At 40.4% G+C, this 18062-nt stretch overlaps 1 protein-coding gene across 13 annotated transcripts in view; it reads right to left on the reverse strand.

Moving 5' to 3' along the window:
* Nucleotides 1-18062, reverse strand: part of CAST (calpastatin) — a 117000-nt gene that overhangs the window by 25066 nt on the left and 73872 nt on the right. For 10 of the 13 annotated variants that reach the window (XM_082458087.1, XM_082458086.1, XM_082458094.1 and 7 more), the window contains 11 exons: nt 17519-17602; nt 13134-13202; nt 11908-12006; nt 10306-10386; nt 9621-9659; nt 9038-9130; nt 8803-8892; nt 7618-7719; nt 4259-4342; nt 2898-2945; nt 1332-1427 (listed from right to left, as the gene is read on the reverse strand). In XM_082458087.1, the coding sequence (XP_082314213.1) occupies nt 1332-1427; nt 2898-2945; nt 4259-4342; nt 7618-7719; nt 8803-8892; nt 9038-9130; nt 9621-9659; nt 10306-10386; nt 11908-12006; nt 13134-13202; nt 17519-17602 (885 nt within the window). The remainder of the gene's footprint in view (nt 1-1331; nt 1428-2897; nt 2946-4258; nt 4343-7617; nt 7720-8802; nt 8893-9037; nt 9131-9620; nt 9660-10305; nt 10387-11907; nt 12007-13133; nt 13203-17518; nt 17603-18062) is intronic. The other 3 variants (XM_082458093.1, XM_082458098.1, XM_082458090.1) reach the window with 1 other exon arrangement.

An 18062-nucleotide genomic window follows, 5' to 3' on the forward strand; every position in this document is an offset into this window, starting at 1 on the left:
CTCAGTGAATTTTATCAACTATTATTATTTATATTATTTGCCATCATGTAATATGTAACAATAATAATATACCAATTATAAATGCAATACAATATTTTATTTAAATACCTCATTTTTATATATCTAAGAGCAGCCCGTAAACTGTAAATTGCTACGTACAAATGCAAGGCAGTAAGACTATCCCAGGGGTTCTAAAAGTGAGGTCCCTGGATCAGCGGCCTCAACACTACCAGGGAACTTGCTAGAAATCCAAATTCTCGGGCCCCACCGCAACATACTAAATCGGGGATTCTGGGGGTGGGACCCAGTAATGTGTGCCTTAACAAACACCCCACGTCATCCTGAGGCGTACTGAAGTTTGAGAATCACTGTGCTATTTTGCTACAAGAGTAAAATTTCAAACAGATTGTTTTTAATCCAGACATTTATGGAAGCCTATCCTGTATGCAAGGTGCTCAGCAGATGATCATTAATAGGGCATGAGCTCTTCTTTCAAGGAATTTACTATTTAAAAATATGAATAAATGTTAGAAGTAAAGACCAGTGCAGCTAAAACCTTGTTTGCAACAAATGCCTCAACAGGGATATATAAAGAAAGCATGACAGACCTCCCTGGTGTGTTGTATTCTGCTTAATAAGAGTGGGAAGGGTGGTAAGGTTTGGGGAGGGAAATGCAGGAGACAGAGGCCATATTTTAGCTGAGCCTTAAAGGGATGACTACGATTTTAGTTGATCTAGAATTTGGAGAGGTTATTCTATGCAGAAGGAACCATATGAGAAAAGCCTTGGAAACATACAAGTACTTACAACCTGAGTTTAGTGATAGGGGGACACATCTTGGCATGAAAGGAAGCTGGGGCCCAAATACATGAGCAGGAACTTTTTTGTAGGGAATGGGAAGCTCCTGAGGGTTGGAGCAGGGGAATGTTGTGTCCACAAACATGCTTGAGAAAGAATAATGCCGGTGGACATATGGGATGGGCTGGAAGGAGACCAAAGACACAGGCCATTGCCATCTTGAGGTGATGAGTGATGACAACTTTAACTAGGTCAGTTACAGAAGCAGGAATGGAAAGAAAAGCACGGGTGTGAATACCTTCCTGAAGGAATAATTAATTAAAGGACTTAAACTGCAAGAATATGAGGGTCAGCCTGGGAAAATAAAGCACATCCAGAAACAGGCAAGATGAAAACTGCGTGTGAAAAAAGATGGCAAAATGGGCCTTTTCATCAGCCACTTCCTGTTAAAAGTTTTGGTCTCACATTTTTAAGATTATAGAAAAACATTAAAAAACAACAAAAACTAGAGATTTTTATTTTTAGAAACGTACTTCTGTTTTTTCAGTTGGCTTAGATTGTTTTTCTTTACACTTAGATTGGTCAAGATCTTCTGAAAGTTCATCAATGAGTTCTGATTCACTCAGGGGCTGTAACATAAGAAATATTATATAATATGAAGAAAATTAGTTTTACTTTGATAAAAGGAGCTTTCATAGAGAAAAAGGTTTTCTGGTAAACACATATTATGTCATATTTTAGGATCTAAAACCAAAAGTTAATTTATACAGGGTATATGTTTCATTTATCAATGTAAGGTAAATGTCATGCAACAAATAAGGAATACTAAACACCTCAGTACCACAAACATGGTAATGGTTTATTTAGTTAAAAGTTTTCCTGATACTTCAGTTTCAGAGTAATTTTGCTCAAATAAGATTGCCTGTTTGTTCCAATGAAGATCTTTATCGTTTTTCCTTATGTGATTGTTTTTTCTACTTCCAGCGACTTCCCTTATGAATAAGTCACAGGAAACATAGATCATATACTTCTTTCCTATGACTACATGGGGTTTTGGCAGGAAAGTTCTGCTATCCTTAGTTCCTTCAGGTGAAGTGGTGTTATTCGTTTACTGTAATTAGTCAAAATCTCCACATGCTCTAATCTGTGACAGAATGGCATGTAATTCAGAAGCTGGGCCCCAGAGTTGGACAGACAGAGTTTCGAGTCCTAGCCTTGCTACTCCCTAGCTGTTTGACTTTGGGCTATTTACAGAATCCTTCTGTGTCTCAATTTCCTCACCTGTAATATGGGAATAATAATAGTGCCTTCCTCAAAATGATAACACACAACACCATTTAGTTTAGTGTCAGGCACATAGTAAGTGACTAATAAATGTAGTTGCTTAATATCATCATGATAGGTAACTATGCTGATTAACACCAAATTAAGTAAAGGCAGCACAGAATCATTAGAGCACTTGATGCTGTAATTAGGATCAAACCAAGTGTTAACAACCTAATTTAAGGGCCCTCTTGATATCGGCTCCTAATGTTCAACGAACATCACCTGTAAACTTGTAATATTTTAGTAATAATTCATGAGATAAATAATCATTAAAATATGTGAAAAAGAGTCAGAGATCTAAGCCAAGTGTTGCTGTCAAAAGTTCCTCTCTCCTGGGCTTCCCTGGTGGCGCAGTGGTTGAGAATCTGCCTGCCAATGCAGGGGACACGGGTTCGAGCCCTGGTCTGGGAAGATTCCACATGCCGCAGAGCAACTAGGCCCGTGAGCCACAATTACTGAGCCTGCGCGTCTGGAGCCTGTGCTCCGCAACAAGAGAGGCCGGAATAGTGAGAGGCCTGCGCACCGCGATGAAGAGTGGTCCCCACTTGCTACAACTAGAGAAAGCCCTCGCACAGAAACGAAGACCCCACACAGCCATAAATAAATAAAAAATAAATAAATAAATAAAAATTAAAAAAAAAAAAAAAGTTCCTCTCTCCTTAATAGTAGGCTGGCATGCAAGTCTCTACAGTGAGATCTGGTCTGTCAGAATTATCTGTTTATACCTTACAGTTCTATTGCTTTTTAAGTATCAAAAAAACTTATTTCCTAACCTTGGGTTTTTCTTCAACATCTGGCAGGAGTGGTTTTCCATCTTTATCCTGTAAAATGAAATTAAAAATACATTTAAAATGAAATAGAAAATTTTGCTTTCTTGTCCCATTAAGTCTGTTTTAGAAATTCCAGGATATGAGAGGAGAGATTGTTTTTTTTGCCATATATCTGAGTGAGTTTGTGTTTCAAATTAATTTTTTTATAAAGTATCAGAATAAGGAGTTGAGCTGTAAAAATCAAGAACCCAAATGCTATAAAATATAATGCAATTACTTTTCTTTAAAAGTTACTGAAGGGACTTCCCTTGTGGCACAGTGGTTAAGAACCCGCCTGCCAATGCAGGGGACATGGGTTCAAGCCCTGGTCCGGGAAGATCCCACATGCCGCAGAGCAACTAAGCCCGTGCGCCACAACTACTGAGCCTGTGCTCTAGAGCCCGCGAGCCACAATACTGAGCCTGCATGCCACAACTACTGAAGCCTGCACGCCTAGAGCCTGTGCTCCACAACAAGAGAAGCCACCGCAATGGGAAGCCCGTGCACCGCAACAAAGAGTAGCCCCTGCTCGCCGCACCTAGAGAAAACCCACGCGCGGCAAAGAAGACCCAGTGCAGCCAAAAATAAATAAATAAATAAATAAAATTTTAAAAAAATTACTGAAAAATAATTTCCATCTTTTGGATAAGGAAGTAGAATTTTTTAAAAAGTTCTTTGGCTAAAAAGATGTAGCTACATCAATGAAAGATTGAAAAAAGCTTCAATTCTCCAACGCAGGGTGAAGAGATAAGATATCATTCCTATAAAACTGGTTTTTCAGAATTCACAATTTAGAATGTTTCTAAAAAATGAGAAACTTTCCATATATAAGCATTGTAGCTATTTTCCACCATATGTTTATATGTATTATTTCAAAGATAAATTACAAATGTAAGTATAGGAATAAGTCCACCATCCTCACGTCAAACTGAAACCAACAATAACAAAACCATCTTCACTGAGGATACTGGTAAATCATTGTATGTTTATCTACCACTTAGAAGATCTATGTGCTTTTATCCATATAGCAGTTAGAGAAGATATTATTCCCAAATTATTCCTTCTGCTTTAAGGTTAAGGACCTACGTCAAGCATGGTTAATAGTTGAAACACTTGAATTTGTGGGAATTTTAATGACCACACGGTCATTACTTAGGAAACCCTCTTTTAAAGGGTCCAACTGTAGAAGACAGAGAATAAAGGGTTCAGGGTTTTCAGAGTTAACATCAGACACGTCCTTAAGCATCATGGGGACAGACAGGACAAAATGTGATGCGAAGGCAGGAGGAGTGAGCTGCTGTCACGCACCGTGGCGAACAACGTACCGTGGCTGGTTTTAATCTGTACTCTGGTGGGACTGTTTCCTCATCTTCACCACACTTCTTTAGTTTCTCTTCTTTGGCTTTTGCCTGAAGAAGGTGGAGAAAAAAAATAAGCATTTGGATAATACATGTAAAATAAGACATCACTTTATGTTCTCCATGGGTGTCGTGGAGGAGACCAAATCAGATTAAAGTGCCCGGAGAGCAGTTAGGAGGAAGGCAGTGTAGGGTGACGGAGAAAAAAACAACACAGCCAGGAATCCCGGGGAGGTGTCCCTGCCCTGTCTCTATGACCTTGGGAAGCCACCTAGACTTTCTTCGGCTCAGTTTCTTCAGCTGTAAAATGGGGCTACTAAGAATCCTTACCTAGCTTGCTGACTTGTAAGGATCAGCAGAGAAAATTAAATAAAATATCCTTTGAAGAAAGGTAAGCACAGTGCACAAGCTGACTGCAATTATTTTACAGCCTTCATCTGTCGTACTCAATGAGGCAGTTATCTAAGGGGGAGAAAACAACCAATTCTCATGAATGTTAAACACAGTTCAGAAAGGGGAGAGGCATCCCATCACAAATCTTGGCTGATCCATGGATAATTAGTTTTCCCTTTTTTTAAAAAAAATTTATTTAATTAATTTATTTTTGGCTGCATTGGGTCTTCATTGTTGCTTGCGGGCTTTCTCTAGTTGCGGCGAGCGGGGGCTACTCTTCTTTGCGGTGCGTGGGCTTCTCATTGCAGTGGCTTCTCTTGTTGCGGAGCACAGGCTCAGTAGTTGTGGTGCATGGGCTTAGTTGCTCCGGGGCATGTGGGATCTTCCCGGACCAGGGCTCGAACCTGTGTCCCCTGCATTGGCAGGAGGATTCTTAACCACTGCGCCACCAGGGAAGCCCTGGTTTTACTGCTTTTAAAAGAACTCCCTTCAGTAACACCAAGACGTCACTGGATTACTGAACCATGCACAGCCAAATGCATTAGAAATAAAAGTGCAGTTCCACAGCAGATCAGTGGCTTCTAGGATATAACATTTGATTTTAAACTACTGGTGGGTAATGCAAAGTGCCATGATATGTAATAATTTGTACCTGTATCAAGGCATGGATTTAAATCACAAATCAAGGAGCTCCTGGGCACAAAAGTGTGTGTGTGCTGGGGGGTGGCGTGGGTATTTAGCTGATTCTAGCTCAGCCTATTGCTCCCATCTACATCTCAGCCTAAGATTGTGGTTCTCCATTGAATGCTTAGTTAGTTGATTAATTTAAAAATATTTAATGAGCACTTTTAATAAGCCAGGTACTTTTCTAGGCTTTGGAATTATAGTTGTATTTTCTATAGAATAATAACTGGGATGAAAGGATTTTTAAAAAAATATTTCCAGTTACATTCTACTGCAGGATATGAAGGAAGTCCTGTTATATAGTGGTACTCCCCAGTTCAGGGACTTGTGAGGTCTCTGGCTATAAAACAGTCCTCATGAAAGAGTCACCTGTATAGGACTGTCCTCTCCACTCAGGCTTGAGAACAGTGAGTCACATGCACAGCTAGATCCTTTCTATTCTTTGATCTTTATATTCTTTAAATGACTGCATTGTGGTTTGTATCCAGTAGGTGGTGAAAACAAACATCCCCTGAATTGAAATAGTTCCAGACTAGGTAACTACACTAGAAATAGGGGAGATTAATAATGAGGTATCACTACAGAATAAATGCATTCTGATACATTATAAGAATGACAAGTGGGCATGGACCTCTTCTCTGAAGCATCATCTGGTGCAGAACGTGCTGGAGTGGCCGTGGACTCCTATAGCATATGGACCTCTATGAGCCTTATCACAGCAGACTACCGAGGAAGTAGTGAATTCACCATCAGGTACTAAAAATTCAACTTAAGAATCCAGAGGATTGGAGAATCTTTATACTTTGTACATAATTAAAAAGGAAAACTAGTGTTAAGAGTAGAATAGTCCTTTTTGTTCAAATTTTAGGAGTTTGCTAACTTTCCAGAGGAAATTTAATACATTTATATGCATCCCTAAACCCAAACTGTTTAAAAGTTATTTTTACATAACTTTTTCACATCTACCTATGTGATTTTAGTCACTCTAAGAGTCTTTTCATCCTGGGATTACGTTTATACTTTCTGTCCCCAAATTATCATCTTCTTAAATCACCTTAATCATCTATCTGTAAACAGCCTGAGGCAGACGTGCCATTGGCTGGCTGCCATGCAGCCCTCGGTGGTGGACCGCCAGGGTCCTGCCAGGACCACCCCTTCCTTGAGACATTGTGCACCTCGCACTGTGTTGTAATCAAAGTTTCCCTTTCTCCCAATACATTACTTGGTCCTGGAGGACAAGGACTGCTTCCCCTGCTCCCCTGTGTTCGCCTTCGCAAAGCCTGTCGTGCCACACTGCGCCCCGCAAGCCCTCAACGAAAGTCGAAGATAGAAACTGGCCCATTTCAGACCAGGGCAGTCCCAGACTCAGGGGGCGTTGCTGGGAGTCAGCGAGACTCACCTTCCCCAGTGACTCAGAACAGGAAGTGACAGCGGAGGCAGCAGCATTGTGACAGCGACAACTGCCAGCTCCCACCCTGAGCTGATAGGCTGGCGCTCCTGAGGGCCCCCACCACCACACCGCCTGGTCAAGGATGCCCGCAGTGTGGCTCTATGCTTTCCCACCTCTCTTCCTCCACAGGACTCAGTTAAACAATTCTTTAAAAATTGAAATTTAATATGAACACTCCCTTCCGCCAAATACAAGCTTGCTTTGGCTCGTAAGGCTTGTTAAGGTCTTGGCGTGCAGTGGGGTAAACACACCCCAGCATCACACTCTAAACACGCAGCAAATCCAGTTATAAAGTAATTGTTGCTTGATTTTATTCTAATTTGAGACAAGTTTTCAACATTTTCCCCCATAGTTATAAAAAGGATCTCCCACCCCATCTGCAACCATCTCCCTCTCTCCTTATAAAGAGAAGCACCTGGAACCTTTTGAAAATACAAATTTCCAGTTTCCATGAGAGCAGACAAAACTATTTGTCACCAGGCCACTGCCTCCGTGTTATCTTGTCTAGTCAGGTGTCGTCTGAGAATTGGCAAAGAAGATTAGTGTTCATTTTAAATATTAAAATTCTAGATGGTTAACAAGACAAACACTGAAATATCCTTTCTGGTTGCTAACTCCCCAGCAATAAATATCTAAATTAGCCAGACCCTGAAAGTAAGGCAGGACAAAGAACAGTTCATTTAAAATCTCTAAGAAAATAAAAATGGTACAAGAATTCTAAACATGTGTAATGCATTAGCTTTGTAACCTTGTAACCTGAAGACTAACAGGCTTTGTATGTGAACTCCAAGGTCAGTACCTCATTGACTTCCTTAATGGAGCTGAGGTCGAGCTCAGGTTCCGGCTTCCGGCTGCCCAGCGAAGCTGACAGAGCCTCGAGTGCCTGATCACTCATCGTGTCCTGTGAGGGAAAAAAAATTCTGTACCTTAAAAAGAGAACATCTCCTCAACCTAAACAATCCACCCATTTCTTTGTGAAATTCAAAATTTTAAATCTCTAAGAATAAGTTGTGGATTGGGGAAGGACTCTAGGAAGGCAATTTTATTTAAAACCTAGTAAAAGAGAGAAAGAAAGAAGAACTTACCAGTGAGTGAAAACTGGGGCTTAGGACTCGTTTCTACAGTAACACTGGGGCTTAGGACTCGTTTCCCTGCTCTCAGAGGTACACTTTTCACCTCTTACTTAGCAAGCTAGAAGTGTAACTGTAATCATAATTATATTATAAAATACTCATTTCAAAATAAAAGCTGCAAGAAGTAAAACTTGCACTATCCTGCTTTTCTTTTTCTAAAAACCTGTCTCTAAAAATGACTTCTGACAACGCTGTCCTTCAGCACGACTTCAGCGAAGCCCAGGAAGCAGGGGGCCCTGAAGTGGCTGACGGCTGTAGGAACTCCCACTCCCAGGGGTGTGGTGCTCTCGCCGCTCCTCAAGCCAGATAAAAATAAACCGCCCACCCCAGGAGCGAGAGGCAGAGCAGCCCCAACAGAAACGGCTCCTTGGATTATCTGGACCATCTGCAGGTGGGGCATGTTTTCTCATCCAGCCCAGAGCTGCAGGGCCACCTTTCAGGATTCACAAGAATTAAGTTATAGTCAACCGTGGTTAAGGTGGAGAGAAGCAGCTATAACAACATCCCCCTAGTGATTCCCAGGACTCAGACGCCTTTAGAAAATCAAGTTGAAGATTTGATGTCCCAAGAGTGCAGTTCCTCTGGGATCCTGCTCTTTCTGTGTAGTGTGATGGTGAGATAATCTTATTCCACAACCAAGGCAAGCATTTGTGGAAACAGAGCAGGCCTGCCTGGAGATGACCAACATAACCCTGACTGGTCTCACTAGTCTACACAGGCCCGAGGGAGCAAAGATGCTCAGTAGGTGTGATGCTCTACTGGGGTTCTCCCCAGTCAGCTACATCAGCCTCAGGAAAGCGACTGCTGTCGGGCGGACCATGCTTAATTTTAAAGAAGTAATTTTTTTATACCTCTTCCACCTTTCTCTTCTTCTCCTTGGGTGGAGCAGCACTTTTGATTACTTCAGCTGACTGAGCTTTTAAAACCTCTCCTGTAGACTTCTGAAAAACAAAATACAAAAGATTTGACTTACAGAAGAAGGAAATGTATTAACCAAATTGTAGTAACCAGAACTAAAAAGTTGTTGGTGTCTTAAAGTGTGAGATGGTTTCTAACAAGTTTCCCTCATTACATTAAAAACAATACCTCTTTCTTGGTTTTCTTCCCATCAGCCGCAGGAGAACTGTAGGTGAAGTCTGATGACAAGGCATCTATGGCATCATCGGGCCCCAGGGGTTTCTAAAGAAACAGGCAGCACGACGGGTCACACGTGGGAATCATTCAAGTGACAGATCAGATTATAAACCCAGCAAACGAAGAATGTACTTTTGCAATTCCTTGACTACCAAATGAGATGTTTAACGAAATAACTCAGATGAAAGCCTATGTTTGGGAGGAAACTGGATGCTCAATAAATATTATTTTCCTGTTTCTCTCTTCTCAACATATTACATGTTAGGATATTCTCATCTTATTTTTTTAACATTTATTTTATCCTAAAACTTTCTTGGCCCCATTCTTCTTTCCCTCAAAAAATCTACTTAGGAAATAAACACTCATTGAAACAAGCCCCAGGCCCACCCCCGTTCTCTGAACAGATGGAAACTTCATCTGATTTAGAGATTAATATAGTCATAATCCCAAAATACAGAATTGATAACTCTATCTCCCCAACCAAAGATATAAAAAATGTTAAATCTGATCTTAGAAGACATTTATGTGAACTCACCAAAGAGTCTGGAGGAGGCCCTGTGATCCCTTCTTTTTTCTGAAACAAATATTAATTTGATGATGCTGAGAAGGCAAAAATTAATCCTTACAATTGGCAAAATGCATAGCTCAGTGAATGCTATGGGCTGAGTTGTGTCCTCCCAAAATTCATATGCTGAAGTCCTATCCCTTAGAACCTCAGAATGACTGTATTTGAAGACAGGGCCTTTAAAGAGGTAATTAAGGTTAAATGAGAACACTAAAAGGGGCCCTAATTCAATAGGACCAGTGTTCCTATAAAAGGGGGAAATGACCCAGAGATCCACGTAGAGAAAAGACGACATGCAGATATGTATACATAGAAGATGTGGAATTACTCCACATGTAGGTATCTATAGACCAAGGAGAGAGGCCTGAGACAGATCTTCCTCTCACAGCCTTCAGAAGGAGCCAACCCTGCCCACATCTTGATTCCAGTCTTCTAGCCCCCAGAATTGTGAGACAGTAAGTTTCTGCTGTTTAAGCCATCCAGTCTGTGATACTCCAATATGGCAGCCCTACCAAAGTAATACAGTGAGCTTCAGAGTAATGACAATTTCGCACGCCCATTATATTATCTAAGTTAAAAAAAACTGGATATATTAATGTGATAAAAATTATAACTCCAAAAAAGAAACAATAAAGTAAACGATTGTTTAACTTACATTTAAAAGTTCCCTATATTTTGGAGGAAGTGTGACTTCTCTTTTACCCAATTCCTCTATGTAAGTAGAACTCATCAGATCCTAGAAGAAAACCATACACATAGGGATATTAGCTGACAATGTTATATACATATTCTTAAACCGAAGTACTATTGCATTATTAATTTATGGAACTATTGAGAGTAAATATAAATCATTTAGAAGCCAATATTTTACACAACTCTGAAATTCTAAGTTTCCACAAATACTTGCCCATATTTAATTGGCTTAACTCATTAGTAATGCTATAAAATATTCAAACCACTATATTAAATTTGATTCATATATAAAATGCATTTTATTTAAAAATATTTTTCATTATCTAATATTTCTATACCTACAAAAGAGCAGTTGATAACAGTGAATTTCTATATAACCCAACAGATCTAGTTATTTCTTATCTAATAAGAAAAAAATCAGAGTGATGTTTCTTTTTTAGCACTCTCCAATCCAATTCCTCTTCCTTGTTTTCCAGAGATAGCCATCATCCTGAACTTTATCACATCCATCAGTGTAAAGTTGAGTATATTTTAAAACAATTATTCCACATGTAGATACCCATAATCAATATACACCATTACTTTGCCTATTTTCAAGTGTTATATAAATGGTATCAAATTCTTATGTCATTTGGTAATGTACTATTTTTATTCAAAGTTATGTTCTTGTAATGTTATCCATATTGATACATGAATAAGCCATTTTAACCACTATAAAGTGTTCCACTATATCATCTTGTCTCCTGTTGAACAAAATCATTTCCAAATGTTTCACCTGTTCTTAGAACTCCTTATACACCTGGGCAAGGCTCCCTCCAGCAAGTCTCTCTAGATGTGGGATTGCTGGTTAGAGGGTGTGCACATCTTCATGTGACATCCACAGGCTCTGGGCCAGTTGTCAGACTTTTACACTTCTGCCAATCAGGTGAGTGTGAAGTGCTATCTGTCTGTGTTTTAGTACCATTTTCCTAATTACTAGGGAGACTTTCATGTGTCTTTTGGCCAACTTTTCTCCTAATTTTCTATTGGGTTATCTTTTTCTCAGTTTTAAAAAATCTTCATAAATTCTAGAAACAAATCCTGTTATGACTGTTGCAATATTTTCTTACAGTCTATGGAATGTCTTTTATTAATGCCAAGGAACATAATTTTCTTGCTTTTTATGAATCAGGAATAGAGATGAATTGAGGGTAGAAAATATCTAGAAATCAAGATAAGTTCAAGTGATAGGATGGGAAATATCTGGAAACTAAAATAAGTCAAAGTCCACTGGACTTAAGCCTCGAAGAAAGAAAATAAGTCTCTGTGATCCAACAGACTATATCCCAGCTGCAGTCTCAGCAGAGACAATCAATCAGTGTTTGCTGATCAACGGAATCACATAGCTACCTTAGGACAGTTTCCATCCACAACACTAATTTTCAGTTGCTATTACTGATACTGACAGCGTACTGTTTCTCTCCAAGTGACAGAACACTATGTATTCTTTTGTGTGTCATGACCATGACCTACTAGCTCTCCTACTCATTAAGTATGAATCTTTATCAACATCAAGATCACTTACCAAAACTTCAGGTCCAGTATATGTTGTATTATCTTCTTTAGTTTCCTCAGGTTCTCCTAAAGTGTCTATTAAGTCATCCAAAGCAGCACCCATGCCTGACTGGAAAACAAAAAGAGCAGATATGTAAATGTTATTTGTTACACATATTTCATTTTGATTTTTTGACTACCGAAAAAAAAATTCTGTGTAGAAAAATACCAAACACCAGATGTTCTTAAATGGTTAAAATCTGGTCTGTAATAGAACTTTTTAAAGTCCCAGAGTACAGATCCTAGGTTGGCAAGATAGAAAGCCACATTCAGGTTAAGAACCACAATTTCAATAAGTCTAAAGGCATTAACTACATGAACAAGTGTATGATTCATTACAGCTGCCAGACCACTGTACTGATAGTTTAAAGAAAAAAGGAAACAAACTACAGAGAATTATGATCATGTTGCTATATGCAAGAGAGGAAATGCTTAGTATTTTTGCTTATCAATCGTTTCCACCTCTTCCAAATAAAATATATTTCAAAAATGGATTGCCCTGTGTTCTTTTATTCATCTGTGGCTTTTTGTTCACTTGCTTGTCTGAAGATGTTTACAAACAGAAATTCCCTGAAAGAGATGTTAAATTTACAAGAAGTGACAGTTTATTCTGTCAATATGGGCTTAAATCAGTATTATGAATGAAGGAGTGCCACCATCCTGTTGTTGAGGTTAAGAATGATTCATTGTGAAGAATAAGCTACATTTGAAGGGGAAAACAATTTGAGGAAAGACCCTTTACTATTTAACTCAGCTTAAAAATGATTGTTTACATTTTTTTTTGCAACTACCACACTTCCACTACAACTTTAGGCACTCACCTGATTGTGTAATAGCATGTGAGGCCTGTTAGCTTTAGACTGATTCAATTGGAAATTTCAGAATGAAGAAGTGCCTGGCATTGTTTAGTGATACCTCTGGTTAAAGAAGGTGCATTTGCAGGAGGGAAACTGGAATGTAAACTCCATGAGACATAACTGGAGTTTCCAGAACAGAGGGTTAGAATGTAAAATGTTACAAACACATGTGAGAAAATCCCACTTTCAACCCAGTCATATTAGCTTCAAACAATAATTCATTAAAAAGGTCCTTTAAGTTACCCTCACCTCATATTGTTTACCCTCAAGAAATCAGATCACGATAGACACAGAGACTATGAATAAATATCTATGTAAAAAGGCACTGCTATCTTCATACCTTTCCAGAGGGTTTACTTGGTTTGGATTCAACTGGTACAGCTGACGTTAATGATTTATTTTCTTTATTCTGGTGGGGGTTTAGAAAGAAAAACTCCTCATATATCTTTATAAAATTCAATAATATTACAAACTTTGAAATGAATACATTATAACATAACATGGATCATATACTAAACATCTGCTGTGCCAGACACTTTATGTGTTATATCCTTTTTCAGAACAGCATAAATAATGTTAATATTGATAATATTAATCTCACTTAGAGATGTGACAAGCAAGGCTCAGAGAGGTTGAGTAACTTCCCAGGTCACACAGTAAAGGACAGCACTGAGATCTGAATCCAGGACTGCCCGTCTCTTTCTTCACTGCTCTTGGTTGCCTCTCCCAGGGCCCACAGCTAATCTCTGCAACACCCATGAATTCCTTCTTATTACAAGCAGCCATTATTTCTAGATGTTGTTCTCTCGGTCTTTGCCCCTACACATCAAGACCTCCACCCCACGTTGCTTTGGTATCTCATCACTCATTCTTTCCTTCATCTCCCTAAAATCAATGTCCTTCCCACCACGGCTTCAGTTGCTCCATCAATGACTGTCAATAACTTTCCAATCTGCAGTTTCCACGCCTTTACCCAGACGTAATCTTCTCTGAGTTACTCTGGTGAGCAGCCCTCTCCCGACTCTCATCTCTCACAGCACCACCCCCGTTCTGTGCTGGCATCTGTGCCCTCTGTTCTCTGCCATCTCTGGCATCTCTCCTGCTTTGCCCCCTGCCACACACATGTTTCTGCCTGTCCTGGTGGTCCTAGGCAATCATTCCCTAGGGTCAGGGGCCAAATGCTTTCAGGGCCAGGCAGGAACGAAATGGTGAAGTCGCTGGGTTTAAGACAATAGGGAATTGCCTTCTGTGAAGGTCTCTGAAATCTGGGCAGCAGAGCTTGGAGGTGGAGAGCAGAGGCTCGAACTGTCTGGGTGTGCACACCGGCCCACACGCGCTGGCCGCAGGAGGCTTCAGGCAGGCCACGTCTCCTCCTGAACCTCCGTACCCTCATGGAGGAGGCCAGGACGGTGACTGCACCTACTGCAGCGGGTTGTGAGGTCTAAACTAATTCATCTATTAAAGTACCAAAGCCAGTAGCTGTGCACACGCTAAGTACTCGTCAGTACTAGATATACAAATAAGTACTAAATAAGTGATTGCTGTGATGTTATATTAAGAGACTGTGGGAGCAGCCGGGTGAACCTGAGTCCTGGCAACTGAATCCAGCTCCTTGATTCAACCACAACCTCGTGCAGATGTTCATTCAGTTTCACTCTCCCCTCTCTCCCTGCTTCTCCCTTTCCATTCACCTGGACTCCAAAACAATGTGCTAATCGCCTCTCTCTTGGGACACCTCAGGCATTTCAATTCAACCTGTCTAAAAGCAGGTATCACTTTCCTGGCTCCACCAACTCCCCTTCTGACCCTCTGTCCACCTGTCAGTGACAATCAGGACCGGGCTCACTGACGAAGGCGCTCACTCCTGCAGGTGCTGACCCTGCACCGGCACGAACCTGGCCATGGGTGCCTCCCTTGCCTCACCTTAGGGTTAGCAACCTAGTTCACTGAGACGCTGAAGCCCCAGGTTATCTGAGATTTTATTTCCCCTTTGCCCACTGCAGCCACTCATTTCCTAACACCTGAAAGTTTCACCTCTGCAACGCCTCCTGCATTGCTCCCTGCTCACTTATTCTATCCCAGTTCTAATTTAGGTTAACTTTGGACTCCCCAGGACGACTGAAATAGCCCCTGACCAGCCTCCCACCTTAAGATCTCTTACTCCGTCTCATCCCAGCCACCGCGGTCGCTTAATTCTTCAGCAGCTTGGTTTTAATCGCATCTCTCCATCTGTTCTCTAATCTTCAATGCTTACCTGCTGCCAGTTGTATCACTACCACATGCATTAACACACCTTTACATTCTCCACAGCAGCGCCTCGACCTGTCTTTCTGGTCTCACAGTCCCACTCACCTCCCCTGTGCTTCGCCCACACCGTAATGCCCTTTGTACCCAGATCACATCTTATATTTTTCTCCCTTGGTATGTTTGCAAGCCTGCAATCCTAGCTATCCTTTCATGCCAAACTCAAACTGGATCTACTCAAAGTCCCCGAGGATTCCCCCAAATCAGACAGTCTCCCTCTCTCCTCAAACAGCTCCCTGTGGGGACTTGTCTCAATCTGCCTTGAGTGCAGTCCTGGGTACCTAGTCTTATCCCAGCCCTAGCGGGGTCAGCCTGCAGCTCAGTGCCCTGCAGAGTCAGACCGCAGTCCACAGTGCTTTACACACGGTATGGGCTAAAAAAGAAAAAGCAGATCTGACCAATCTCGTTTTCTGGGAGACAAATCAGAGGCAAAGAAAAGTGAAATGATTTGCCACAGGTCGTAGCACAAGTCAATGCACAGCAGAATTCCGTATAAACCTCGCCTAATTTTATTGCTTAGATTTTACTGATAACCCTGGCTAGATGATGTGTGGCATAAATTTTCACATTATCAAAATTTGAAAATTACATTTACAAATAGGTTACAAAATTACATTTACAAATCTCTTAGAATAGGTTCAAAATTACATTTTAAACCTATTCTAAGAGATCTAATCCTCTGTCTTAAATTTATCCATTTTCCAAACCATGGCATCTAGTTATCCCTCATCAACACAAGAGAGTGAAGTGTATCCCCAGGATGGGGGTAGGGATCTCAAGGTATATGCAAGGAGTCTGCTGGAAAAAATAAAACATTTTTTATTTTAAGTTGAGTATTTTCATTTAAAAGTTCATGTAAATTTTGCCATCATGCCACATGATATCTGCATTAGCTTGGAGAAAAATAATGTGCCTTTTCTTTTTCGAAATCTAATAAAAACTGATGTTTCAGGGAGATGTGCCATACTTTTAACCTATGACTTTTCTTACTTTACTTAGCCTGCAGAGGGATAACTGCTCCCATTTTGAGAAGCGGGAAAATAGATAAACACGTATTACTTTTTTTCTGCTTTCATTTCCATCTTACTGTTGCTTCAGTTAGTTACTTGTGGCTTTAAGAGAAATACGTACTAGCATTTCTAGGACGATATGGCTTCCAAACTGATTACTAACTCTGATTGCTAACTCTGTATTCCTATGGGTAGAAAAGGTAGACTATTCCTTGTCTTACATTCCCAAGCTAGTCTCTTCAAAGGATCTAAGGAAGGTGCCCATAATTTGCCAGTGGGGCACATATACTCTCTCCTGAGAGCGCTTGTGATGCTCCTTTGAAAACCTCCCATATCCATCCATGTAGATGTCATGACTGCGCATAATTTACTCATTTCAAGATGGCAGTGTTCATATTAAAAGCTGAGAGTAATGCTTATTCAAATGCTCATGGCAATTTTATGTGCTTTATTTCAAACCCATAAATCTTGAAGGCAGGATCTGAGTCAACTCACATTTTAATTTCCTTGGTATTGATATGAGGCCTTATACATGGCAGGCACTCAGTAACTATTTATTTATTTATTTATTTATTTATGGGGTCTAAAAATAATTTTTTTTATAGATCTTTATTGGAGTATAACTGCTTCACAATACTGTGTTAGTTTCTGTTGTACAACAAAATGAATCAGCCACAGGCATACATATATCCCCACATCCCCTCCCTCTTGAGCCTCCCTCCCACCCTCCCTATCCCACACCCTGATCCCACCCCCTAGGTCATCGCAAAGCACCAAGCTGATCTCCCTGTGCTATGCTGCTGCTTCCCACTAGCTATCTATTTTACATTTGGTAGTGTATGTATGTCGCTGCTACTCTCACTTCACCCCAGCTTCCCCCCACCCCCGCACGGTGTCCTCAAATGCTTCTCTATGTCTACGTCTTTATTCCTGCCCTGCCACTAGGTTCATAGTACCATTTTTTTAGATTCCATATATATATGTGTTAGCATACGGTATTTGTTTTTCTCTTTCTGACTTACTTCACTCTGTATGACAGACTCTAGATCCATCCACCTCACTACAAGTAACTCAATCTCGTTTCTTTTTATGGCTGAGTAATATTCCACTGTACAGTAAGTATTTATTGAATGCATGAATTTTAAAATCATGCATTCAATAAATAGTGTCTTTTTGGTGTCTTGCTCTCTCTCTATCCTTCAGATGCATGCTCTTCTTCATAAAATTTCACATATGAAGTGTTCAGTTTTAGCAAATGACAGGTTATTTGACTGTGACAGCACTGGAACACCGAATGGTTAAACAGAGCCAGCCAGGTAGAATGGGTCTTCGCTGAGCATATGTTTCTCATAAAAGAGACCTGATAAGCATTGAGGCCCATGTACATGTTACATCTTTTATGTGTGCTCACCTTGTCAACTGGTTTGCCGGATGCTGCAGCTACGCCAGTAACAGCACTCTTTCCACCACTGGAAATTGTGTCCTGTGACTTAGTCTAATGGATAAAAGATTGACAGAACTAAGTATCTCTGAATGACTATTTTCAAGATCATACATTTCACATGTCACTAAGGAGCCAGTTTCCCTTAGCAGACATCTTGTAGGGAAATGGTCACTAGCTTCCACTGCACATGATGCAAGGCTGGGCACATACAGCTGGACTCAAGAGCTTACAGAGCCCATGCAGGTTAACACACATAGGTGAAGTGGACCAGGCGGGCACATACAAGGTTGTAAAGCCTCTAGTCAGTTGTTGCTATGTGAGCCCACTGTTGCCAGATATTCCAATTTTTCAAGAGAAGCTAGAAATTTGCATTTTATGTGAAGTATTCTGACTTTATTTGTTGGCAGCTAATTAAAAATCACTTTGATTACTGTTAGCCAAATAAAATACACAAGTGGCTGCAATTGGTGGGCCACAAATTTGCAGTCTCTGATATAAGGTATATTGTTAA

This window comes from Balaenoptera physalus (genome assembly GCF_965194825.1).
Source record: "Balaenoptera physalus genome assembly, chromosome: 3".
Classification (NCBI taxonomy): domain Eukaryota; kingdom Metazoa; phylum Chordata; class Mammalia; order Artiodactyla; family Balaenopteridae; genus Balaenoptera; species Balaenoptera physalus.